General features: G+C 51.8%; 2 protein-coding genes across 7 annotated transcripts in view; one reads left to right on the forward strand and one right to left on the reverse strand.

The window, feature by feature from the left end:
• Nucleotides 1-533, reverse strand: part of GORASP1 (golgi reassembly stacking protein 1) — a 28,278-nt gene extending 27,745 nt beyond the window's left edge. For 2 of the 3 annotated variants that reach the window (XM_069084327.1, XM_069084326.1), the window contains exon 1: nucleotides 340-533. In XM_069084327.1, coding sequence (XP_068940428.1) covers nucleotides 340-402 — 63 coding nt within the window. In that variant the 5' untranslated portion in view covers nucleotides 403-533. The remainder of the gene's footprint in view (nucleotides 1-339) is intronic. The other variant, XM_069084325.1, reaches the window with a different exon arrangement.
• A 503-nt stretch (nucleotides 534-1,036) lies between these two features.
• The window catches only part of TTC21A (tetratricopeptide repeat domain 21A), a 42,340-nt gene continuing 19,814 nt past the window's right edge, over nucleotides 1,037-23,562 (forward strand). The window contains exons 1-13 of one of the 4 annotated variants that reach the window (XM_069084328.1): nucleotides 1,037-1,118; nucleotides 4,636-4,765; nucleotides 6,486-6,596; nucleotides 12,256-12,422; nucleotides 12,847-12,969; nucleotides 13,474-13,631; nucleotides 15,668-15,766; nucleotides 18,382-18,490; nucleotides 19,573-19,765; nucleotides 20,673-20,770; nucleotides 20,957-21,157; nucleotides 21,629-21,758; nucleotides 22,852-23,009. In XM_069084328.1, the coding sequence (XP_068940429.1) occupies nucleotides 1,092-1,118; nucleotides 4,636-4,765; nucleotides 6,486-6,596; nucleotides 12,256-12,422; nucleotides 12,847-12,969; nucleotides 13,474-13,631; nucleotides 15,668-15,766; nucleotides 18,382-18,490; nucleotides 19,573-19,765; nucleotides 20,673-20,770; nucleotides 20,957-21,157; nucleotides 21,629-21,758; nucleotides 22,852-23,009 (1,704 nt within the window). In that variant the 5' untranslated portion in view covers nucleotides 1,037-1,091. The remainder of the gene's footprint in view (nucleotides 1,119-4,635; nucleotides 4,766-6,485; nucleotides 6,597-12,255; nucleotides 12,423-12,846; nucleotides 12,970-13,473; nucleotides 13,632-15,667; nucleotides 15,767-18,381; nucleotides 18,491-19,572; nucleotides 19,766-20,672; nucleotides 20,771-20,956; nucleotides 21,158-21,628; nucleotides 21,759-22,851; nucleotides 23,010-23,562) is intronic. The other 3 variants (XM_069084329.1, XM_069084330.1, XM_069084332.1) reach the window with 3 other exon arrangements.

Below are 23,562 nucleotides of genomic sequence, written 5' to 3' on the forward strand. Positions count from 1 at the left end.
GGAGGGAGAAGGGGGAGGAGAGGGAGGGTTCCCAGCGATGACGTCAGAAATGTTCCCTAAAAACAGAGCACAAAATACAAGGAGGGATGGGGGTGCTTCCACCCCCGGGGCGCAGGGCCGGGCGCTGCCCTGGGGTCACAGCCGGGAGGGGCGCAGAAGATATATTCTGACATATAGGGAAACGGAGGCCCGGGGGCTTCGGGGTGCCTCGGCGTCACGGCGCCGGAGCCGGAGGCAGACTGGAGGGCCATCTTTCCCCACTGGGCAGGCGGGGAAACTGAGGCCCGGGAGGTTCCCGCGGCCCTGCCGACCCCACCCCCGCCCGGCCGCCTCACTCACCCCGTGCAGGTGGAATCCCGCCGCGCCGCCCTCAGGCTGCTCCGCGCTGGTCGTCAGCCCCATGGCCACGCGTGTCCCCCCTCGGCGGCCACCGCCAGGCTCTGGCTCGGGGTCCACGGGCTCAGGTCCGGTCCGGCCCGACCAGGTCCAAATCGATGCGCAGGCGCAGCTGCCGGCGCGGCAGGCGTCCCCAATGGAGAGCCGAGCTGGGGGTGGGGCGAGCGCCTGAGCCAATTGACCTATCCGGGATGGATTACTCCGCCTGGGCCCGCAGCCCCGCCCAGGGAACGTGTCCCGTTGCCAAGGCGACGCCAAAGTTGCTAAGGACGCCCAGGAAGCCTCCGGCAGTGGAGAGACGCGGGGGAGCCTGGATCCCGTCCCGACTCAGAGCCCCACCGACCTCGGCTCCGGCCCTGACGCCCGGCCCCTTCCTTGTCCTTGCCCGGTCCCCGGCCCCGGCCCCTCTCAGACCCTGCCCTTGACCTCCACCCGCTCCCTCCCGGGGCCCCGTCCCAATTCCTGCCCTGGCCAGCCCCCTCCCCATTGTTGTCTGACCCCTGACCCTGCCCCCAGCCCTCCTTGGCCTGGCCAGGTCTCCCAGTGAGTCCTCTGACCCCAGTCCTAGGGCTCCCAGCCCTGATCCGTCGGGGCCGGACCCTCGGCCTCCCGTGGCCTCCTGACCCGAGCCTGGCCCGTAGTGCCACCGGCTCATCTCCCGCTGCTGCCTTCGGAGCCCGGCCCCCAGCCCCAAGATGAGCAGCAATGACGCGGCTCTTATGGTGGGTGGGGGGACAGAGGAGTGAGGAGGGGGCGCTGGGAAGAGGGTGGCCGGCGCTTGCTTGTGTTCCTGCAGTCCGGGACATCTGCCCAGTGGACCTGGGCTTGTTTCTTTTCGGTGAGGTCGGCCTATCCAGAGACCCCTTCAGTTCAGTGGAGCTGGATCCCACCAAGCCTCCTGCACACGCAGGAGGCAAGGGACTTCCGATGGGAAGACCTTGCTTATTGCCAGCACTTGGCACATTCCTATACCTGCGTCATCCCAGGCTTTGAGCTTAGTAACTGGATCCTTTCCTGGATTTTCCCCCTAACTTTTCCTTATCTCAACCCTCATTCTTCCTTGCTCTGCAGGTCTAAGTTGAGTGGGTGTACACAGACTCTAGGCTACCTTTTCCTTCCTTTCCAGTTTAAAGCCCCCTTGATTCACTTTGCAAGACTGCACACTGTGCTGGGTACACTCCATCTCCAGTCAGCAGTCTGTCCTCCCTTCTGGTTTAAGCTGGAATCCAGACAATATCTTCTTAACCAGTTGTTCAGACAATAACATTTCAGCAACGATGGTGTGCCAGGCACGGTGCTGAGTGAAGCACTGTTCACTCCCCCGTGCCCCCAGGGTGTTCTCTGACTTCCCCAAGGCCTCCGAACCCTACACAGCTGGCCTTTCAGTAGGTGATGGGGTCGGAGGGAGAGTGAGGAACAGTCAACAGCTGGGAAAGCTCCTTGAGGGCAGGGGCTACCTCAGGGTTTGGGAGGTTTTGTGTGTCTGTATCTCTAGTGCCTTGCTCATATTAGACACTTCAGTGCTTGTTAAACTGCTTTGAAACCTTGCGTTTCCTCTCTGTCACTCCTCTTCAATCCGGCTTCTGCTGCTGCCAGGCTGCCATTAACTTCTTAGCTTCCCATATCTAGTGGTCCCTTCCTAGGCCTCAGTCTTCAATTCAGCTCAACAGATATTAAGCTCATGCAGTGTGCCAGGTTTGGGGCTAGATGCCAAAGATAAAGCCCTCGAACAGATTGCACATTCACCCATTTGGAAATGCCCATCAGTGGTGCAAATCTGGCCATCCTGAGCAGCTCCTGTCCCATCCTTCCAAGATTCACAACAGGAAATCCTCCCAATCCAGAGGAGGCCTTCTTCCCTTCTTCATGCTGTCAGCACGGTACTAGTATGCCCCTTTGACTGTCCCCCCATCGGGCTTCCTTCTTGCCATGTGCCCAGTGAGTCTTCTCTTCTATCATACAGTTCCATGATACCATTTTTACTCATGTTCTTGACACTTCCTCCCTGGTTGTGTATAGCAGACTGCTCACCCCACCATGTGCCTCTCTGTGGTTCTTTGAGTGATATCTAGAGACTGTTGGATTCCGTATCTCGCGGACATACAGCCACACTGGCAGAATGTTGGCATTCAAAAGATGGGCCTTTACTTTCATGAGAAGCTCAGGTTTAGGAAAGGCACTTGAAAGTTCCCTGAACGTGATCCATTTCTGCCACCCACTTGGTGTCCAATTCGTCCAATATATACTGATGGACAAGGGCTATAGGGTGTTGCATTCTGGGCAATAAATCTTGTGCATCCACTTGGTCTCTCCCTATAGATGGTTAGGCCAAACTCCTCGGAATGATTACAAATCCCTTCCAGGAGTCTCAGTAGAGTTTGTGTGGTCGCTTCGAGGGTAGAGTGGCTGCTTGGTTGACAAGAGTCCCACCATCTGTCAGGACAGCCGGCACCTTGGCTCTCGCCAGCACCCTCCGTCCCAGCTGCTACTTTCCATCTGTTGCCCAGGGAACAAAAATCGAATCGGTCCCGCTATTGCTTCTGGAGAAGATGTCGCAATGGCATTGCAGTGACTTCCCAAACTACTTCCCTACTTGGCCAATATTCTCCATTAGGTGTTCTGTCCCCCTAGTAGAATGTAAGGTCCTTGAGGTTAAGGACTTTCTGACTTTGTTTCTTCATCTAAAAATACCATGTGCATGATAGATTCTTAATAAATGTTCATTGATTATTAAGTGCCTCCCATATACCGAGTATATGGGCAGCTAAGAGGTACAGTAGAGAGAGTGCTGGGCCTGGAGCCAGGAGGACCCAAGTTCAAATCTAGCCTCTGTATGACCCAAGGCAAATCACTTATCTCAGCCTTTTTCCTCATCTGGAAAATGAGCTGGTGAAGGAAATGGCAAACCACTCTGGTATCTTTGCCAAGAAAAACCTTAAATGGTGTCACAAAGAGTCAGACATGACTAAAATAAATAAACAACAAACGTTCCAGGCATACAAATAAGAAAAAGACAGTCCCTGGCCTCAAAGAGCTTACAGTCTAATGGGGAAAGACTGCACATGAAAGGAAGCCCAGAGGGGGAGGGGGAGGGGGAGGAGGGAAGAAATTGTGTTTGTGACTGAGCAGAGCAGCTGGTGGAAAACAAAGAGTTGGCTTCTGCTAAGGGAGCCTTTGGAGGTTTTTGCCTGCCCTCCATTCCTGGGGAGAAGCACCAGAGGGTCTTGAGGAGGTGTTGAATACCAAAGCTGATCACTTGTTGTTTAATCTCTCTAGAAGAAAGTCATGGGAAGGAGTGGGCTGTAATCTGCCCTGATGGAGGGAGGGGATATTCCCACCAAGGAGGTCATTCATCCACTAAAGTATCTTTAAGTTTTTTTTTTTTTCAATTAATAAAACTCCGTTTTTTTCTCTGACTGAAGGGGGAAAAAAACCCTTATAAAAAATCTGCACAGTAGGTGGCACAGTGAATAGAGCACTGGCCCTGGAGTCAGGAGGACCTGAGTTCAAATCCAGCCTCAGACACTTAACACAAAAACTAGCCATGTGACCTCGGGCAAGTCACTTAACCCCAACTGCCCTCCAAAAAGCAAAAAAAAAAAAAAAATCTGCACAGTTAAGAAAAATTTCCACCTGGGCCACGTCCAAAAAACCCAAGCCTCAATCCATGCCCTGTATCTGTCACCTCTCTGTCAGGAAGGTGGAAAACATGTTTGCTCATAAATCCTCTGGAACTGTGGCTGTTTGCTGCTTTGACCAAAGTGCATGAGTCTTTTAGAGTTGTTGATCGTTACATTGAAGCTGTTAGTGTTCTGCTCACTTCAGTCTGCATCAGTTCATACAAGTTTACACAGGTTTTCTGAGACCATATCTTCACTTCTTACAACACAATGTTTTTCAGTTACATTCATCCACCATAATTTGTCCAGCCATTCCCTGACCAATGGACATCCCATACATTTCCAAGTCTTACCTTCTCAAAGAAGAGCTGCTATAAATGTGTTTTTATAAATGGGTCCTCTTCCTCTTTCCTGGACCTCCTTGGGGCATATTCCATTAAAGTATTGAGGCCCTAACAAATAGTGTGGCTGAGCCAACAACAATAAATAGTCCCCATGAAGTAATTTGCCAATGCATAACCAAGGAGTTAAATGTGCAAAGTTATTTCCATGCCATGACTTGCTTAGGTTTTTCCCACCAGCTGCAGTAGTAATTCAGATGGTTCTTTCTCTCCATCAGGCTGGAATAATCTATTATTGTCAAGAAAAGTACTTCCGACACGTGCAGAATGTGGCCTCGGAAGGCCTGCGGAAATTCAGCAATGACTCCGTTCTGCAGTTTTTCAAGGCGTATGGACTCCTACGGGAAGGTAATGAATGAACTCTGGTCAGAGCCTGGGTCTTTGGGGGCTGGGTGCACGGTAACGGCCGAGGCACTGTCCATTACCAAAGCACCAACAGCTAGACAGAAACATCAAGGCAAGTCAGTGAACCTCCTATATGCAGAGCAGTGTAATGCTGGGAATACCAAGAAAGGATAAAAGAATCCCCATCCTCAGGGAGGTCAGGAAAACAGCATGCAAATAACCCTGTGCGGGCGAGAAAGGTGCAAGATGAGCCATGTAGATGTATACACACATGCATGCTTTGCAAGTATTGTACCCTGAGCAGGGAAACAAGTCAGTGTATGTGGACGTGTATTTTTGTAAGTGTGAATGGACATGTTTTACACATATATACTTTAAACAGTGACAAAAGCACACTGAACACAGGATCCTGCAGTCTCCTCCTGCCGAGGAAGAGGAGAAGAGCTGGCAGGGGGGCTGAGCACATGCGCCATGCAGCTGCCCAGGGCAGAGAGAACAAAGCTAGACATACCTTGTCATCTTGCTTCTCACAAAGAAACACCAGCCTGCCCTCCGCCATAAACACTGCTCATGCTGCAGGGAGTCACGCACACAACTGGTGTTTAATAAACACTGGTTGCCTCTTTGCAGAAGGCTCAGAGTCACTTGTGGACCCTGAACCCAAAGCATACACTTTTCAGACTTGGGCCCTTTTCCAGTTTCAGTCAAGAATGCCAAGTAAGTTACAGACAAGCTTGGAACTTGCTTACCAGACCAGTCCTTGCTTTCTCTGTCGTTTTTCTGCCAGCAGCTATAGGAAAACATGCCCCAAATCAGTCACAATTAAAGAAATGTACATTGAAACTATGTGTCACCACAGACCTGAAAAGGGTCAAAAATGACCCCAGAATGGGAAAGATCAGAACAGACAAGTGCACTCATGCCCTATCGGTGGAATTCAATTTGATCCACTTGGAATTAAGTGAGAAAAGTGATAACCCAGCATTTCCACTCCTCGGCACATACACCCCAAAGAGGTCGAAAACAAGTCCAATATGGACCAAAATATTCACAGCAGCATTTTCATGGTCACAAATACCTAGAATTAAAGTGAGTTCCCATCTACTGGGGAATCACTGAAAAAAAAAACCTGTGGTAGAGAAATACAATGAAATACTATGTAGGAAGAAAAGAAGCAAATGAGAAGCTCAGGGAAAGGGGGGGGGGGGTTGGATGACCTGATACAGGGTGATTAGAACAGATGCAGTGACCACAAGAATGTAATCAAACGATGACAGAGAAGAAGCACCTGAGCAACTGAAAAATCAGTGAAAGGATCAGAGACCCCAGACTGAAGTAGCCCTTCTCTCAAGGCAAGAGGCAGAGGCCTCTGGGGGCTGAATGTTGCATACACCGTCCCACTAGTTACTGTACTGAAAAACTGTGCTTCACGGTCTTCTTTGGTCATCTGGGGTGAGGGCGATCTACCTGGAAATGATTGGTGTAACAATAAAAGGAATTAATGACACTTATTTGAGTAACAATATAGGAAGATTACTTGGGCCCGGTGTGGAATATGGATTGGAAAGGGACAGCCAGATTGAATTTATTAAGTAGGAAAGAATGCTTTGTAAGTTATCGAGCAAACATTTGAGTGTCTACTATGTACCAGGTGTTTGGCATATCTGGGATCCTTTTTGATTCAAATTTCCCCATGAGTAAATGATTGGAAATGTCTCCCCAGAGCACATACAGGACGCCATCGGCGAGCTAGAGGGCCTGAAGAACCACCCAGACGTGGCCCTGTGTTCCATGATGGCCCTCATTTATGCCCACAAGCGCTGTGAGACCATTGGTGAGTGGGGCCAGATGGAGGAGGACTGCCCTATCCCCCCCCCACCTGCCCTGGGCCCAAAGCCCAAGGCCCTAGGTATGACCCAAAGTCCAAACTCTGCCGGCTCCAGCCAGGGCTCTTGGCTTCCTCTTCCTCTAAAGATTCCACGGAGTCTTTCTGGGGACATGATGGGATTGTTGTGCCACCCTGCAATTGCCCTGGGACTCAGGGATTGCAAGTGTTCCTGACCCCATTTTACAGATGAGGAATCTGAGGCTGTAGGTGTCCGGCCCGTGGTCTTCTCTGGCATCCAGGGACATTACTCTATCAGTGCCCCAAAGGCTGCCATACCCTATGTGTCCTCCTAGGTCCAGACCCAGCCCTCAACAAGCCTGCCTGTTGTCTTTGGCCACTCTCTCATGTCTGGGTGGTCAGACTTCTTCCTGATGCTGTTCTTATCAGATCAGTCATTGTCCTTAACTATGTAGCCCTGATCCTTTTGGGATCTGGGCTCATCAGTGAGCTCATGCCCTGTACTTTCCTCTCCAGCCAATCAGCAAGGCCTACTATGTGTCAAAGCTCTCTTCTCAGTGCTGGGGGTGCACAGAGAAAGAGCAAAATAGCCCCTGCCCTCATGGGGCTTATATTCTTTTAAAAATATTTTTAATTCAATTTTATTTTTATTTTCCCCTCCTCACCCATTCCTCCCTTCTCTCACCCCCCCCCCATTCAAGAAGACAAGAGAAATAAAGCCCATTGCAAATATGTATGCAGAATGCAAAACAGTACCACATTAATCATGTCCAAAAAGGAGGGAGGGAGGGAGGAAGGGAGGGAGGGAAGAAGGAAGGAAGGAAGGAAGGAAGGAAGGAAGGAAGGAAGGAAGGAAGGAAGGAAGGAAGGAAGGAAGGAAGGAAGGAAGGAAGGAAGGAAGGAAGGAAGGGAAAGAAAGAAAGAATAGGAGAAGAAAAGGAAAAAAAAATAAAGCTGCTCTGATCTGCTCTCTTAATTCCGCCAGCTCTCTATCTGGTAGGGGGCAACATGTTTCATTATAAATCCTTTGGAATTAAGGTTGGTCATTGTGTTCATCAGAGTTACTAAGGCTGTCAGAGTTGTTGGTCTTTATGACATTGCTGTTATTATTTACTATAATCATGTGGACTTTGTTACTCCTCTGGTTCTGCTCACTTCACTTTGCATCAGCTCATTCGAGTCTACCCAGACTTTTCTGAAATCCTCCTGCTCATCATTTTTTGCAGCATAGTAGTATTCTGTCACAATCATGTATCACAGCTAGTTCAGCCTTTCCCTTATTGATAGGCATCCCTTCAGTTTACAATTCTTTGCCATCACACAAAGAGCTGCTATAAATATTCTTGGATCAGTTTCCTCTTCCTTGATTTTCTTTGGGGCATAGATATAGTAGCGATATTTCTGGATCAAAAAGTTCTCTCAACTTAATAGCCTTGGGGTCTTCATTCCAAATTGCTTTTGAGAGATTAGATTAGTTCTCAGCTCCACCAATGGTGCATTAAAGTATCTGTTTTCCCATAAATCCTCTGGCATTTGTCATTTTCCTTCTATATTCACTTGGTCAATAAGATGGGTATAAGGTGACCCCTCAAAGATAACTTAATTTGCATTTCTCTAATTGTTAGTGATTTAGAGCACTTTTCATAAAGCTATTGATAACCTGGGAGTGCTTCCTCCAAAAACAGACTATCCATGTCCTTTCACTATTTATCAACTGGAAAATCAATCTTATTCTTACAAATTTGACTCAGTCTCATAAATATCTTAGAAATAAGACCTTTAGGGGTGGCTAGGTGGTGCAGTGAATAGAGCACCAATCCTGAAGTCAGAAGGATCTGAGTTCAAATCTTGCCTCAGATACTTGACATACTAGCTGTGTGTGACCTTGGGCAAGTCACTTAACCCCAACCGTTCTGCCTTCCACCCTTCAAAAAGAAAAGAAAAGAAATGAGACCTTTATCAAAGAAATTTGCTGTAAATATTTTTTCCCCAATTCCCACTGCTCTTCTAATTTTAGCTGCATTGGTTTTTTTTGTGCAAAAACTTTTTATGTAACTAAAAGTGTCCCTGCCACTTCCTGTGAACCTCTTTATCTCCTTGTTGGCCATGAACTCTTCCCCATCCATGGATCTGACAGGCACTTTCTTCTGTACCTCTTGTTTTTGATGTCAAACTTTATGTCTCAGGCTTGTACCTATTTGGAGCTTATCTTGGCAAACAGTGTGAGATGTTGGTCTGTATCTGTTTCTGCCAGACCATTTTCCAGTGTTTGTTGAATAGTGGGCTCTTTCCCCAATAGTGGATCTTCCGAGTTGATCAAACACTACATCACTGTGTTCATTTGCTTCTGTGTTTTGGGTACCTAATCTATTCCAGTGATCGCCCTCTCTCCTTCTTACCCAGCCCCAGTTTGTTTTGACAATTACAGCTTTGTGGGACAATTTGGGATCAGATACTGTCAGGTCCCCTTCCTTCTCATTTTCTTTTCATTTGATTCTCTTAATATTCTTGATCTTTTGTTTCTCCAGGTGAATTTTGTTGTTATTTTTCTAGCTTTATAAAGTTGTCCTTTGGTAGTTTGATTGGCATATCAATGAAGAAGTAAATCAATTTAGGTAGTATTATCATTTGTGTTATATTGACTCAGCCTAACCATGAGCAATTAATATTTCTCCATTTAGATCTGCCTTTATTTGTGTGAAGGGTATTTTGTAATTATGCTCACATAGTTTGGATGTGTTTCCTGCTTAACTTTCTTTTAAAAAGAATGTTAACATGTTTAACATGTTTCATGTGAAACTCCCAAGTATTTTATGCTGACTGGAGAGATTTTAAATGGAATTTCTCTTTCTGTCTCTTCCTGCTGGGCTTTGTGGGTAATTTGCAGAAGTGTGGGTTCATTTTATGTCCTGTAGCCCAGCCATAGCAGCCCCTCATCTCAGTGACCCGCCATCAGCAGAAAGTGAGACCTTTGGTTCTTCTCTGCCTGTCCGTTCTCTTTGCAGTTCTTTTCATTGTCTTATGTCGGTCATTAGCGTCCATTCCTTCCTCTGTCCCCTGCTTGTGCTGCTTGTACCCTCCCTCCCAAACCCCCTTGTCTTCAGCTTTGTGGCTGCTGTCATTCAGGCCTGTCCAACTCTTCATGACCCCATTGGGGTTTTCCTGGCAGAGATACTAGGGTGGTTTGCCATTCCCTTCTCCAGCTCATTTTACAGATGAGGAAACTGAGGCAAACAGGGTCAAATGACTTGCCCAGGGTCACACAGCTGATAAGTGTCTGGGGCTGGATTTGAACTCAAGTCGTCCTGATTCCAGGCCTGGTGCTCCATCCACTGCACTACCTGGCAGCCTCTACCTAGCACCTAGTAGATGTTTAAACGCTTGTTGATTGATTAACTGCTCCAATTAAAGCTGTGGGGATGGGGGATGTCTGCTTCGGAAGAGGCCAAAGGTCTCTTCTGTGGGCAGACTGTCGGAGAGAGGTCATGGCCTCCTTGCAGCCAACGCCCTTCTCAGAGCCTCCCAGGACCAAGGGGCTCAGTACCTGGCCCCTTCCTTTCCTTATCAGAGGCCCTGCCTGCTGCTGAACCTTCCCCTAACAAGTGACTTGTCCATCTCTTGGGTGCTTGGTGCCCAGGGGGCCTCTGGGGGCTCCTCACCCACCCTCCACCACCCCCCTCCCCTCCTACTTACTCCCCTTGCAAACAGCTCTGCAGCCAGCCCCAGGCTGGGGGGTCTGCCCAAATGGAGAATCCCCTGGGGCCCTCCACTGTGAGCTAGCCTTGCACCATCAAGAAGTTAATCTAAAAGTCAGTTATAAATATTCCAATTTATAAATATTTATAGAGATGTCAGCAAATTCTCCATCTCATTTGGGCCTATTCATAATCTTCCTCAAACCCAACCTTTAGGTGGCATAAGATCTGGGTTCAAATCCCATTCTAGTCCCCAGGTGACTCTCAGCAAGTTACTTCACTTTCCTGGGATTCTATTTCTTTACCTCTAAAATAAAGGGGGAAAGGGAAGGAAAGAAGTGCTATGCGCCAAACACTGCATCACATGCTCTACAAATATTATTTTATCGTTTCAATGACCCTACGAGGCCGGGGCTGTTATTAGCCTCTTAGAAATAGAGGTCGACAGAGGCAAAGGGACTTGCCCAGCGTCACACAGCTAGTCAGTGTCTGGGGTCTTCCTGACTCCACTAGCTTACCCACCTGACCAGGTAAAGGGACAGATGATTTCAATGGTCCCTTTCTAGTGCTAAGCCACGATCCTGTGAGGTATCTTCAAAAGAAGCCGGGTACTTGGTAAAAAGCAGCAAAGAAGCTTAGCCATATGAAGAATCTGCCTTTGTGGAAGGCAGAGGAGGGGAGGGGCAGTGAGGGCCCTCAGATGCCAAGAAGCCTGGCCCGGGTTTGACCCCAGCTCCCTGGTGTGGCCCTGCCCCTGACAGGTGCTGGGTGAAGATGGAGAGGAATCAGACTCAGGATCTGTCCTGGGGACTTAGCAGTCTGGAGAGGGAATGAAATGGGTGCCCAAAGAATCCACTGTAATGAGGACTCATTGGACTCACTGGCCATTTTCCCTGTCTGTTGTGCTAAATGTTGGGCCGGGAAGGCGTTCAAAGCTCTAGACTACACTTTCAAGGACCTTACAAGCTGATCCCCTTGGGAGGCCGTGGGGCTCAATGGAAATAGCCCTGGACTTGGAGTCAGGGGCTGCTGCCACCCTTGGGCTCACCTGGCTGCCTTGTGCTATTAGGCGGAGTGTTTCTTTGAGGGGTGGGTAAAATTTTAAAAAAGCACGAAACGCTTTGACAAAATGCTGAAAACCTGGGTTTGAGTCTCCCCTCTGGCACACCCTGACTGTGTGACTCTGGGCAAGCTCCCTAAGATTATAAGGGACAGAGATGGTTCCCCCATTCGTTGGGGGGTTTCCTCATCTGGGAGTTCCCATGCCAATGAAATCACGGTCCCAGCCTCTGCCTCTTCTTGCTCCCTTGCTCTTGTGGGATCAGAGGCAGCTGCCTGCAGACCCAGCAGAAGAGAGGACTAGCAAAGGCCCCAAAGCCAAGCCAAAGAAAGTATGCGATGCCTTAAGCCTCTGGGGTGTGGAGAGCTGTCCTATCCTCCAGATTTGTCCTCTGAAGGCAGATAAAGTTCAGAAAACAGCGCTTGGAGAGGCAGCGGGGCAGAGGAGAGAAGGCTGGCCTCCGCCCCAAGGCAGCTGACCCCTGGCCACATGCCAGCCTTGCCTGGGCAGGTCTTCTCCTCTTAGGGCCCCAGACAATTCTCAAAGACTCTAAGTGTAGGGAAGGGGTTCACCTGTATTGGGAGAGGTAGCTCCTCACCTGGAGTTCCCTAGATGGACGAAATCACCATCTAGTTTATTTTATTTCGGAGGCAATCAGGGTGAAAATGACGCCCAGGGTCACACAGCTAGGCCAAATTTGAACTCAGGTCCTCCTGACTCCAAGGCCAGTGCTGTATCCATTACACCACCCGGCTGCCCTACCATCTAGTTTTGGGGGGGTTGTTTTTTTAAATTTTTTTTAATAAATAAAGGTTTCCTTAGACTGCTGCTAAAGTAGGCTCACACCCGGGTCCTAACCCTTCCTCAATTGGGTTTTCTTCCTGGGATACAGATCGGGAGGCTATTGCAGAACTTGAAAACTGCCTCAAGGAAACCCGGAAAAATGCCAGTGTGAGTGCCTTGTACTATGCGGCACTGTTCCTCTGGCTGATGGGCAAACACGAGAAAGCCAAGGAGTATGTGGACAGAATGCTGAAGCTGTCCAGCGGATGCCGAGAGGTGAGGCTGAGCACTCCCTCCAAGGGGGTGGGCTGGGGCCAGGGAGGTAGGAAGGGGAGATTCTAAATGGGACACAACCCGCAAACGGGCCAACGCAAGCACCAAGGACAGCATCGTCGCTAGCTGAGGTCTGTGGGAGCAGCACCAGGCAGCCAAAGGCAGCAGATCCTAGACATCTGGGGTGGAGCCTGGGCTCATGGAGCATGGGGAGGGGCTCCAGGCCCAAAGGCAAGCCTGGCAATGCATGATCCCCCCCCAAAGGGAAACTCTCAGTGGGGGAAGCTGAGGTGCTGGCTCCTGGGGGCTGGAGGCCCTTCCTGGTGCCACCGCCCCATGGCTTAGGCAGCCACTGACTTCAGCCCTAGCTAGGGCCATCCTAGCAGCAGGGGCTGAGCTCTCTGAAAGCCCCCATTTCCCCTTCCAGGGCTACGTACTTCGAGGCTGGGTGGACTTTACATCTGACAAACAGAACTCGGCAAAGAAGTCGATCAAGTACTTTGATCAAGGGATTCGAGACAGCAAGGATGTGTTGGGCCTGATGGGGAAGGTAGGGAGTGCAGACAGAAAGCCTCATTCTAACCTCAGTGCTGCCCCAGCACTCCCAGCAGGACCTCTCTGTCCCCTCCTGTGCACCGCGAGGCCCCCGACAGATGGTCCCTGAGGACCTCTCACCTCCGAGTCTCGCCAGGTCTGAGTGCCCTGGCTCCCTGTCCTAGATGAGATGCAGGGCCTCTCGGCCTTCCCGGCCCTTCTTCCTTGATGTGGAGGCCGGTAGATCCTCCCTGGGAGGAAGGTGTGTGTCCTCAGGCTTGGAGCTTCCTGGCAGCCATGCCCTCCTCTGGTGACAGAGCCAGATCCCAGAGGGAGCTGTCACCAAGGGGCAAGGGAGCAGTCCCAGGGACCAGCCCTCAGCTGGGCTGTTGTAGGCAAAGCATCAGGATCCTCCTCAAGGCACCAAACAGATCCGACAACTGTCCCCCATCTGCAGACTTTGGCTTCACTCAGTCCAAGGGCTGCCTGAGCTAAATGGTCTCTGAACTTCTCTCAATAGGCAAACTATTTCATGATGCAGCAGAATTACTCGGGCGCCCTGGAAGTCGTTAATCAAATAACAGTTACGTTTTTTAACTTCATCCCAGCGTTAATCCTGAAGATGAGGCTCTTCTTGGCCCAGCAAGACTGGGAACAAACTGTTGAAATGGGACACCGGTGAGGGGAGAGAGCACAAGCAGCCTTGGGCAGGGAGGGAGTGGTTTTTTAAGCTTTGGGTTTTTCCTCCAATAGACTTAAGGATTTCACCAAATGACAGAGAGAAAGCTTCCTCCCACTGCCTCAGCCTGTGCACCCCCTCCCAGGGTGTCCCTAGAGAAGCTGCCCCACGCCCAGGGGGGCCTCTAGGACCTCTCCTACCAGCCACAAGAAGCACTTAAGATGTGCTGGCACTCTGGAGAAAAGGGGAAAAGGAAAGCAGGTCCTGCCCTCCAGGAGCTTACGTTCCGTGTTATGGAGGCACAGCCAAAGGCAGCAGTCAGAGATGACCTCGAATTCCTCCAGAGCCACCAGACCCCTTTCCAAGCCTCAGTGTCGTCCACATCGGGGGTGGGGGCGGCAGGATGGGGAAGCCCCTTCCCTGCTTCTCTGCACAGCCCTGTGGGCCTGCCTTGGGCCTGACTCCTGGGGGGGTGGGGAGGAGGAGCACTAGGACTGTGCATTGGAATGCTTTTTAAAAAGCCAGCCCTGCAATCCTCCCCTCACATTCAAGTCTCACAGAGAACCTCTCTCCCTTCCCTCATTCAACTCTGCCAAGGCAGTAAGTTTGTCATAGTCTGGGGAGTCACCTCCCCTGGGCTGGGTCTTCAGCAGAGTGTGGTGGGTGAGAGCCTTGGGCCAAGGGGCCATCCAGTGAGCACCAGGGAAACCAGCAAAGATTCAGTTCCTTGGCATGTGAGGGGTCTGACATCTCATGATGACCGAGACTTGTGCAAGCCTGTGGTGCTTTGTAGGGGTCCGAGGCACTCAGAGACCCCACTGTGCCTTCCAGACCACTTGAGAGGAGCCCAAAGCCGTGTTAGCACACTCCAGGGTGAGGTGCAAGAAACACTTATTCGCCAGAATTCAGCATTCTCCAATTAGTGCAGAAAATATAAAGCTTACTGGCAAACCCCCTTCTTGGCCAGCCTTGTGATTTACTTCACCAGCATAAAGAGCTCCTGGAAGGACTCTGAGATCTCCCTGGGTGATGCAGGCTGACCCCTGTTCTTCTACCCAGAGGTCAGAGCATTGGGAGGCTCAGTGACAAGTCCAGAGTCACCAAGCCACAATGGGTCATAGGCAAGGCTTGAACCCAGCCCTGCCGGTCCCTTTATTTATGATAGCACACTATTTCTTTTACTGCAGAAAGGACTTTAAGAAGGGCTCCATTTTTTTTCTCAATATAATCAAAGACATTTCTGCAGCTAAGTGGCACAATGGTCAGAGCACCAGCCCTGGAGTTAGGAAGCAGCCTCAGACACTTAGTAGCTGTGTGACCCTGGGCAAGTCAGTGAACCTCCTCTCTCTGCCTCAGTCTCCTCAACTATAAAATGCACAGCACTGTTATCATTAGCCCCTCCCTTGCATTGTTGTTGTGAGGACCAGATGAGATCATACTCGTATAGGGTTTTGCAAACCTTAGATCATTATTATTAGCAGGAGAATAATGGCCACATTCCTGAGTAAGACATTGTGACTCCTCTAACTGGAGCCTGAGGACACCCCTGTGAGGTCAGTACTCCAGGGGTTATTGCCATCTTATGGAAGAGAAGTGACTTGCCCAGGGTCATGCAGCTGGCAAGACTGGACTCCAGGTTTCTCCTGCTCTTTCCATTGGGTCGACTCAAGTACTTAGCTCAGTGATCTTTCACCTGGGGCTCATGGGCCCCCAAAGTTTTATGAAGAGATTCCAGGGATTCATGAACTTGGATAAAGGGTAATAAATGGTCCCCAACCCCTGCTGGAAGCTTAGCGGCTCCTTTCCATGTGAATGTAGCAGGGCTTTACCTGGCTGTGAGAGCGGTCCAACACAAAATCGCGAGGCGCCATCTCTTCTCCAGCCAGTGGACCAGCACAAAGCTTCCTGATAACTCGGGAACACTGTCTTGCCTCAAGCCGTTTACACTCTGAGAGCAGCAAGCCGAGTGTCCATTGGGGGAAGCTTAGCTTGCTGGACCCCGCTTAACCTGGAGGAATTCCTATTCCTGTTTCAGAATCTTAGAGAAAGATGAAAACAACATTGATGCCTGTCAGGTTCTGGCCGTGCACGAGTTTGCGAGGGAAGGAGATGTCAATGAAGTAAGTTCTCTGGAGGATTAAGAAATGCCCTATTAATTATTCGATAATAACTTGCATCATGAGCCACTTTTCTTTCCTAATGCAGGCTCATGGCCTGAGCTCCCTGGTTCTTAGCTTCCATCCATTTCGGGGTGCCCCACAATTGTCTCCCCACTCTCTCCGGTCTCTCCTGCCTTTCGCTACACTTGGTGCTGTTTAAATGGGGCTGATTCCAACTATGCTGCAGAAATAAGAGACCTTGAGCGGGTCCCCTTTCCCTTCAAGGCCTTGGTGTCATTTGTAAAATGAGGAGAGTGCCAGCTCCTTGTGCCCCTCCTTCCTGTTAAAGGAACGAGTCATTGCTGGGGGTGGGGGGCTATACCCACAGGATCTCCCCACTATGTATGGTAGGCTGGGAGCTCTCCCAAGGGCAGTGACAATAAACCTCAAATACAGACACAAAAGAAAGACCCCATATTGATCCCACAGTCTAATACTGATGAGAAGCGGCTGACACTTAGATAGGGCTTCCTGTGGGCCAGGCACCATGCTCCTGTTATCTCCATTTTGTGGTTGAGTAGACTGAGACCAAGAAAGGTAAAGTGACTGGCCCAGAGTCACCCAGCTGGTTAAGTGTCTGAGGTTGGATCTGCACTTGGATCTTCCTGACTCCAGGCCCAGCACTCTGTCCACTGGTCCACCTTCCTTCTTCCCCAGCTGTCTTATTTTCTCATTTTAGAAAGAGGTGAACCCTTCCAGGCCAGTCCTTGGCAATGGGCAGTGCTCTTGCCCCGGACTGTCAAAGGTGCTGGCCGTGGGGCACCAGCACTAGCAGAACCTAACAAAATGGCAGCTCCAAGCCAAGAAGCCACAGATGATGTCTTCTCTGGGGGTCAGCCAGGAGACTGGCCACCACAGGATAGATTGTTTCAGCCATGGCAAGCCCACAGTGTAGAAAGAGACACAAGGTCGTCCGCAGTCAGCTTCCACCAACACACGTGGCTCTTTGGCCAAGGACTGACCACTGTGCCAGGCGCTGGGCTAAGGGAAGGATGACCTGCTTTGAGAGGGTGTGGGCTCCCTTCCCTTGTGGCTGGATGGTCCCTGGTCATGAACTCTTGGGCCGCTTGGGGGAGCCTAGATGCTGCCTGAGGTTCTTGCCAGCTCCTAAGGTTCTGGGACCCTTCTTTTCAGGTCTCTGGGCCTTGGGGGCATGTTACTTGCTAGGCCAGATTCACAGCTGATCTGCCTCTGAATCCTATTTCCCTCTCAATGCCCTGTGGCCCAAGTTCTACCTCTACAGGGCAGATGTTAGAGTGTTGGGCAGAAGCTTCCTTATTGGCAAAATATGGAAGTTGGGCAAGATGAGACTTCTAAGGCCGCCTTCGACTCAGGGTCTAGGATCCAACTTGGTGAGGTCTGGGTGGCTGAAGAGGCCTGGCCTCTGGGGTCTAGCTCTCTGTGCAGACTTCAGTATTTCTTCCCTACCCCTGCCACTTTCCTTTGCCAGTGTCTCCAACCCCAAGCACCAGGAAACTGAAAACATGCCTTGTAAAAAGCCTTCAGGGTCCCCAGCTAATGTCCCATGAAAGGAGAGTCACACCGCTCAAGTCCCCAGCAGGTTCCAAGCGTTCACTGTCAGAAAAGGGGGTGGTTTGGTTTGATTTTAAACAAGACACTTTGCCATTAGGGTTTGTTGCTGCACCCTCGGGACCCCCAGGAGCTTCCCATCAGACCTTCTAGGTCTGTTACCCCTCTAAACAGGGTGGGAGCTCCTTGGAAACAAGGGATGTCAGGCTTGCCTCCTGTACTTCACACAGTGCCTTCACACAGCGTAATAAACACCTAATGAGGGTTTTTCAGGGCAGAGGTGGTACAGTGGAGAGTTCTGGGCCTGGAGTCAGGAGGACCTGAGTTCAAATCTGGCCACCGATACTTACTAGCTGTGTGACCTTGGGCAAGTCACTTCACCCTGTTTGTCTCTGTTTCCTCATCTGTAAAATGAGTGAGAAGGGAAAGGCAAAATCACTCCAGGATCTCTGCCAAGAAAACCCCAAAGGGGGTCACAGAGAGTCAGACATGACTGAAAAACAACTAAACCACAGTATTTTCTCATTGCTTCCTCCATCTGGTGGGTCCTCTGCTGTGCAGCCCCGCACCACAGCACCCTCTCTGTGCAGCTCTGAGAAGCCACCTCCTCGCCAGGGGAGTGTGGGACACACCTAATTATTTTATCTTCCCCCATGGGTACTTGCTTTGAGAGCCTGAGAATGGCCCAGAGGACTGAGGGGCTCAATGACCAGCCCAGGGTTCAACAGCCTGCATGTGTCTGAGGCAGGATTTGAACCCCGGTCTCCTGGGCATGCAGCCTCATAAAGGGCTAATTCTCCAAAGTCTCCCCATTGGGTGGGGGGGGCCTCCTCTGTGACCTGGTGTATAGCAGGTGATTAATGCCTGCTTACTGACCACTGACTGAGGCAGCAGAGCCGACCCAGACCAACTGCCCAGTCTCAGCCTGGCTCTGATCCTGGGTTTCTGTGCCTGGTCTGTAGAAAACAGTCGAGAACAAAGGCTTTCGTTAAAAGCGCAAAAGCAGGGTCCCAGGCAAAGTCTAGTGAAGCCTTCTTTCGTAGGCTGGCCTTTCTTTCTTGTCCTTGCAGGCGGTCAATCATGTGAGAAATTTGATTAAGGCTTTGGAGACCAAGGAGCCCCAGAACCCCAGCCTTCATCTCAAGAAGGTCATTGTCATCAGCCGATTGGTAAGTGGGGAGCACAGCCTCTCCACCTCTGTCCTCTCTGCCAGGCTGGACTCAGGACTCGTCCTGATGCACACCTTCCCTGAGGAGCTGTGGGGCATCCCTGCCCTCCCTGAGAATTCTCTTTCTCACTAGTAGAGTCCCAGGGAAATGCATTACCTCTGCTTCCAGGCTGCGAGGGGCCGGGCTGCTAGCACCAAGCCCAGGGCTGGACACGCAGTCACTGCTCACTCAAGGAATCCTGGACCATCCAGGGTAGGCAGGCACCACAGAGGCCCCACGGGTCAGCCCAGACTCCTCAGTTTGAGTCTTAGGCAGGGACTTGCCAACCTCACAAAGGCAGAAAGCAGCAGGTCCTTGACCCCTCATCTGTGCCCAGATGATGTTCCCTTGTGAATAAATGGCACCTCTGCGTAAAGCTCTTGGCTTCTTTGTGGGCTGAGAGACAAGAGCTAGATGTGGTGTCAGCACAATGCCCAGTGCCCAGGGCTGCCTCAGAGGGCCAGAACTTTCAGAAAGAAGGGGATGGTAGCCCAGCCCTCTAGTGCCCGGGCTGACCTCCTCTGGGGGCCTGTGTGCAGTGGTGGCCATCAGAAGGCCACCAAGCACCCAGGGTGGTGAAGGCTGGTGGAGGGAGCAGAGGAGACTCGGCCACCCTACAGCATCTTTGTGGCCCCCCAGGGTGGGGGTGCAGAAGGGCACATCTGAGCTCAGGGTCAGGGAAAATTACCCGCCAGCCAGCGCTCGCTCCGAGTGGAACGGGCTGCCTTCCCCCTTAGGGAAGCCTTCAGCGAGAGACTAGGTGGCCACTTGCCGGGTCTGTTGTAGTGGAGACTTTTCCCCCAGTTTGGGCTAGACCAGATGGCTGAGGAGACCCTTCCAGTCCTGAGATCCTGGATTCTGGGCCATGCCTTGTAAGCCAGACCTCGGTGGGCCTTTCTGGCAGCCCTGAATCTTAGGCCTGACACTGGTCACTTGTTTCCTTGGTTCACTTGGGGCCCAGGTCCTCCCCAGCTGGTGGGGACCCTTGGGCCCGATCAGCTCTACCTGCTAAGGCCACAGCCCCATGCTCTCTATCCTTGCAGTGTGGGAAGCACCAGATAATCCTGCAACAAATCTACAGTTTCATTGAGCGCACCTTCATGGCGGCGCCCTCAGATGCCCAGTTTGCTAATGAGCTGGGCTACCAGCTCATCCTTCAGGAGAGAGTGAAAGAAGCCTCACTGTGGTACGCAGAAGCCATGAAGCTGGACGAGAGCAGCATCTCGGCCCTCACAGGTCTCTGTCCAGGGAGGCCAGGCCGCTGGCCTAGGGGAGGGTGGGGCTGCTCTGAAGTCACATCCTGAGTCTGCTATGGTTTGGGTGCCGAGCCCAGCACTGCGTGCCCTAATGGTAACAGGACCCCTTTGTAAAATAATCATTGTATTGATAGCCTTTGCTTTTGCTTGACTTATATTTCCCCCTCCCAGAGAGCCAGCCTTTATAACATTTTCTTTAAAAGAGGAAAGAGAAAAATTTTGGTGAAATAGCCTAGACATTGAAAGCCCCTGCCTTCCACACCCTCCCTCTGCCAAGGAAGTGGGGAGCCTCCTTCCCCCAGAATGGAAGAAGCTGGAGGGCAGGGACTGCCATTTCCTTTTTCTTCGTGTCCCTAATACGTGGTAGGGGTACAGTCAATGCTTGTTGAGTTCACCCTGTGGCCAGACAGACTTTGGGCTCAAAGAATTACCCAGATGGGTCATCTCCACAGGCTGCAGTCCCTGAGGCACCACCCAGGCCTGTACCTGCACCCCCCAGAGCTTTCATGTGGCCCTCCCTCCGTCTTGGGTACAACTGGGGGGGGGCCTCCCCTTGAGCAGCCATTGGGGGCCGACACTGAGAGAAAGAAGGACAAGACAGGCTGGTCTGTCCTGGCAGGAGTCTTCACCAAGGTCCTAAGGGCTCTCATATAGAGCACAGGTGTAGGGCGGCCACCCTGACCGCCCACTTTTCCTCTTATACCTTCTATAAGCTTTAAATAAACCCAACAAAACATGGAAACTCCTTGCTAGAAGTGCCTGTGAACAGAGCCACTGGGGGATTCAGGAAGGACCACATTTGGCTGTCTTGGGGAGTAGGACACACAGTGGGTCTCCTTGTCAGTTGGCCAACTGTGACTTGTTCCCTTTGTGTCCTTGGACTGCAGGCATCATCTGGTGCCAGATCCTGGAAGGCAACCTGGAGGAGGCAGAACAACAGCTGGAATTCCTAAAGGAAGTTCAGCTGTCCCTGGGGAAGTCAGAGGTCAGGGGTTACCTTATTTCTCCCATTCCTTCCCTTCCATTCCCTCCGCCCCCGTCCCAAGCTGGGGTCCTCCCGGGAAGGCCAAATGGTGTGGGGCCCAGGCAGCTCACAGACCTCTGCCATGTGCCCGGCCTGGGGGAAGCCTGGAAGAGGAGTCTGGGGTCAAGAGCGCTCTCCCCTTGGCAGGTGCTCACCTTCCTCCGGGCGCTGCTGGCCTCCAAGAAGCACAGAAGTGAGCAGGTGGCCACAGCTCTCCTCAAGGAGGCCGCCGAGCTCCACTTCTCCAGCATGCAAGGCCTCCCCCTCAGCGTCGAGTACTTTGAGAAGCTCAACCCCGTCTTCCTGGTGAACATTGTCAAAGAGTATCTGTTCTTCTGCCCCAAGCAGGTGGGTCAGACCCGAGGGCAGAGCCCTGCTCCCGGGCAGGGGGCTGGAGGAGCTCACTTCAGGGCCTGCACAGATCGCAGCTCCTGGGTGGGGTCCAAAAGGGGTCCTCGGCAAGCACTGTGGCCAGTCACGCCCCTGCAGCCCAGGGGCTCATCTCTGAGCTGGCCTCCAGCCCTGAGGTCAAGGACTAAACCCTTCTTAGCCCATTATGGTTGTGCATTCTCTCTGTACTACCGTACTGTTCCCCTCATGTTTCTGTGATGTAAGACATGCATATTTCAGATGAAAAAGGAAATAATGACTCCTTCCATGGAGCCTGGGGCCAGGCTGGGCTGCAGCATTTGGTGGCCAGCCCCCTAGCCCAGCACGCCTACAGATGCTCCCAGAAAAGCCCCTAGAGAAAGCGCTGAAGGCTTCCATACTCTCTGTGATGGTGAGATGTTGACAGCCAAGACCAAATTTCCTTCCCAGCCTAGATCCCCAGGCCAGATCATATCTCCTCTCCTCAAACAAGCAGCAGTGATCCTGAACCCTGTGGTCAAAGTGGCCCCTGCTCTCATCGACCCACTTTATCTCATGGCCCAGGTCAAGTACCTGTCAGGTAAGCAGAGAGCCCCCAGCCACATTGGCCCGTCTCACACAGGCCATGATCAGTGCTAGCATGTCCAGGATGCTTTACATGAATTTTCTCAGCTCCCCAGGTTGGAGCATCCTCCCCACTCAGCTCTCAGAGCCCAGCTCAGCTTCACACCTTCTCCATAGAGCCCTCCCGAGTCCCCACAACTCACAGGAGCTGGGCCTTCCTCTGAATCTTCACGTGTGCAGCTGATTATTTGTGTGTGTGGCTGTCCTGTCTTCCCAGTGAGACTAGTGAGCCCCTCGAGAGCAGGTAGCGGCCCTTCTACTTCTGTAGCCCTCCAGGGTCCATACATGTCCCTAGCACACAGCATAGAGCCTGGCAGATAGTAGGTATTTATCAGACACGTGTGGTTGAATGAAATCTACGGTTAGTGGTCATTGATGCTGATGGGAAACTTAGCTCTTGCATTCCCACTGACAGTGGCTTCTCCACTGGCCACAAGAAGGGCCCTCTCCTAGATTCTTCCTTCCTCAAACCCCAGGAGGGGGCCACAGCAAAGATCTCGGACAGGCACTGGCTGAGGACAGGTAGACCTGGAGCTGCCTTTCTGATTCTTGGGAAAGCTGTAAGAGGAGATCACAAAACCTAAGGCCACTACTTTCAGGGCCCTTGGAAAGCACTTGTTTTATCCTGGAGGTAAAAGGGAGCCATCCAAGGTTTCCAATTAGGGAGGCGAAATGGTCAGACCCCTGCCTTTGGAGATTACAGTGAAAGGAGACATTGCAGGTAGAAAGACCCAGTAGGAGGCAACTGCAATAGCCCAGGCATGAAGGGATGGCCAGAGGCCGATGCAGGAGATATGGCCCAGGCCCAGGCGGAATCAGCAGGACCCAGCAGCTGTTGGGAGGGGGGCTTCAAGGGGAGAAGACACAAAGTTGGGTGACCAGGCAGAGTGTGATGCCCTCAAAGGAAAAAGGGCAGCTGGGAAGAGGGGAGGGTCCGGTGGGAGACGCAAGCTTCTGCTTTGGATCTGCTGAGCTGGCCATTCCAAGATGGCGCCAGGGACAAGGCTTGCTGGGTTCAGAGGTATGGACTTGGTGCTGCTCTTCCCCAGGAGAACTAGAGAATGCTCAAAGCACCCTGCAGAGATGCCTGGAGCTTGACCCAACCTCCGCTGACGTTCATCTCTTAATGGCCCAGATCTACCTGTCTCAGGGAAACTTCACCATGTGTTCCCACTCGTTGGAGCTGGGGGTCAGCCACAACTTCCAGGTGAGAGGGCATCTGGAGGGCGGGCAGGCAGGCAAGGGGCCGGGCCAAGAGGCCAAGGCTCTGCCCTCTTTGAGCTGCACGAGGCCCCAGGACAAGCACATTGTTCATCCACCTGGCACCCCTGGGCTCTTAGCTGGGAGGATGTAGAGGCGGGCGATACCTTTACCTCCTGGGACCCCTGTTTCCTCTGGGGGTCCTGGGTCCTGCAGGTCCCCAGACCTCCATGCTAAGCTTCTGGGGTGATGTTCTGCACCACTCCCCCCTCCTTGTCATCTTTAAGGGTCCTGAGACAGCTGCAGGGTGGCCCACAGGCATGTGATCTCTCCTGGGACCATCTCTCAAGGAGGCTCCTTACCCTTTTGGGAGCCCTGAGCCCCTCGGCAGCCACAGGGTGGAAGGTGATCATCCTGGAATACAGCTACATTAGGATTTTTTTTAAGTTCACACAATCCTGCCCTGCCTCCCACCCCAGGCTAAGAACCCTCCATCAGCCACCCGCCGAGCCTCCCTGCAAACAGGGCAGGGCCCAGGGCAGCCCTGGCATCGCCGCAGC

This window comes from Petaurus breviceps, unplaced genomic scaffold (genome assembly GCF_028583685.1).
Source record: "Petaurus breviceps papuanus isolate PSGF00001 unplaced genomic scaffold, PetGlider_PUasm1.0 174, whole genome shotgun sequence".
NCBI lineage: Eukaryota > Metazoa > Chordata > Mammalia > Diprotodontia > Petauridae > Petaurus > Petaurus breviceps.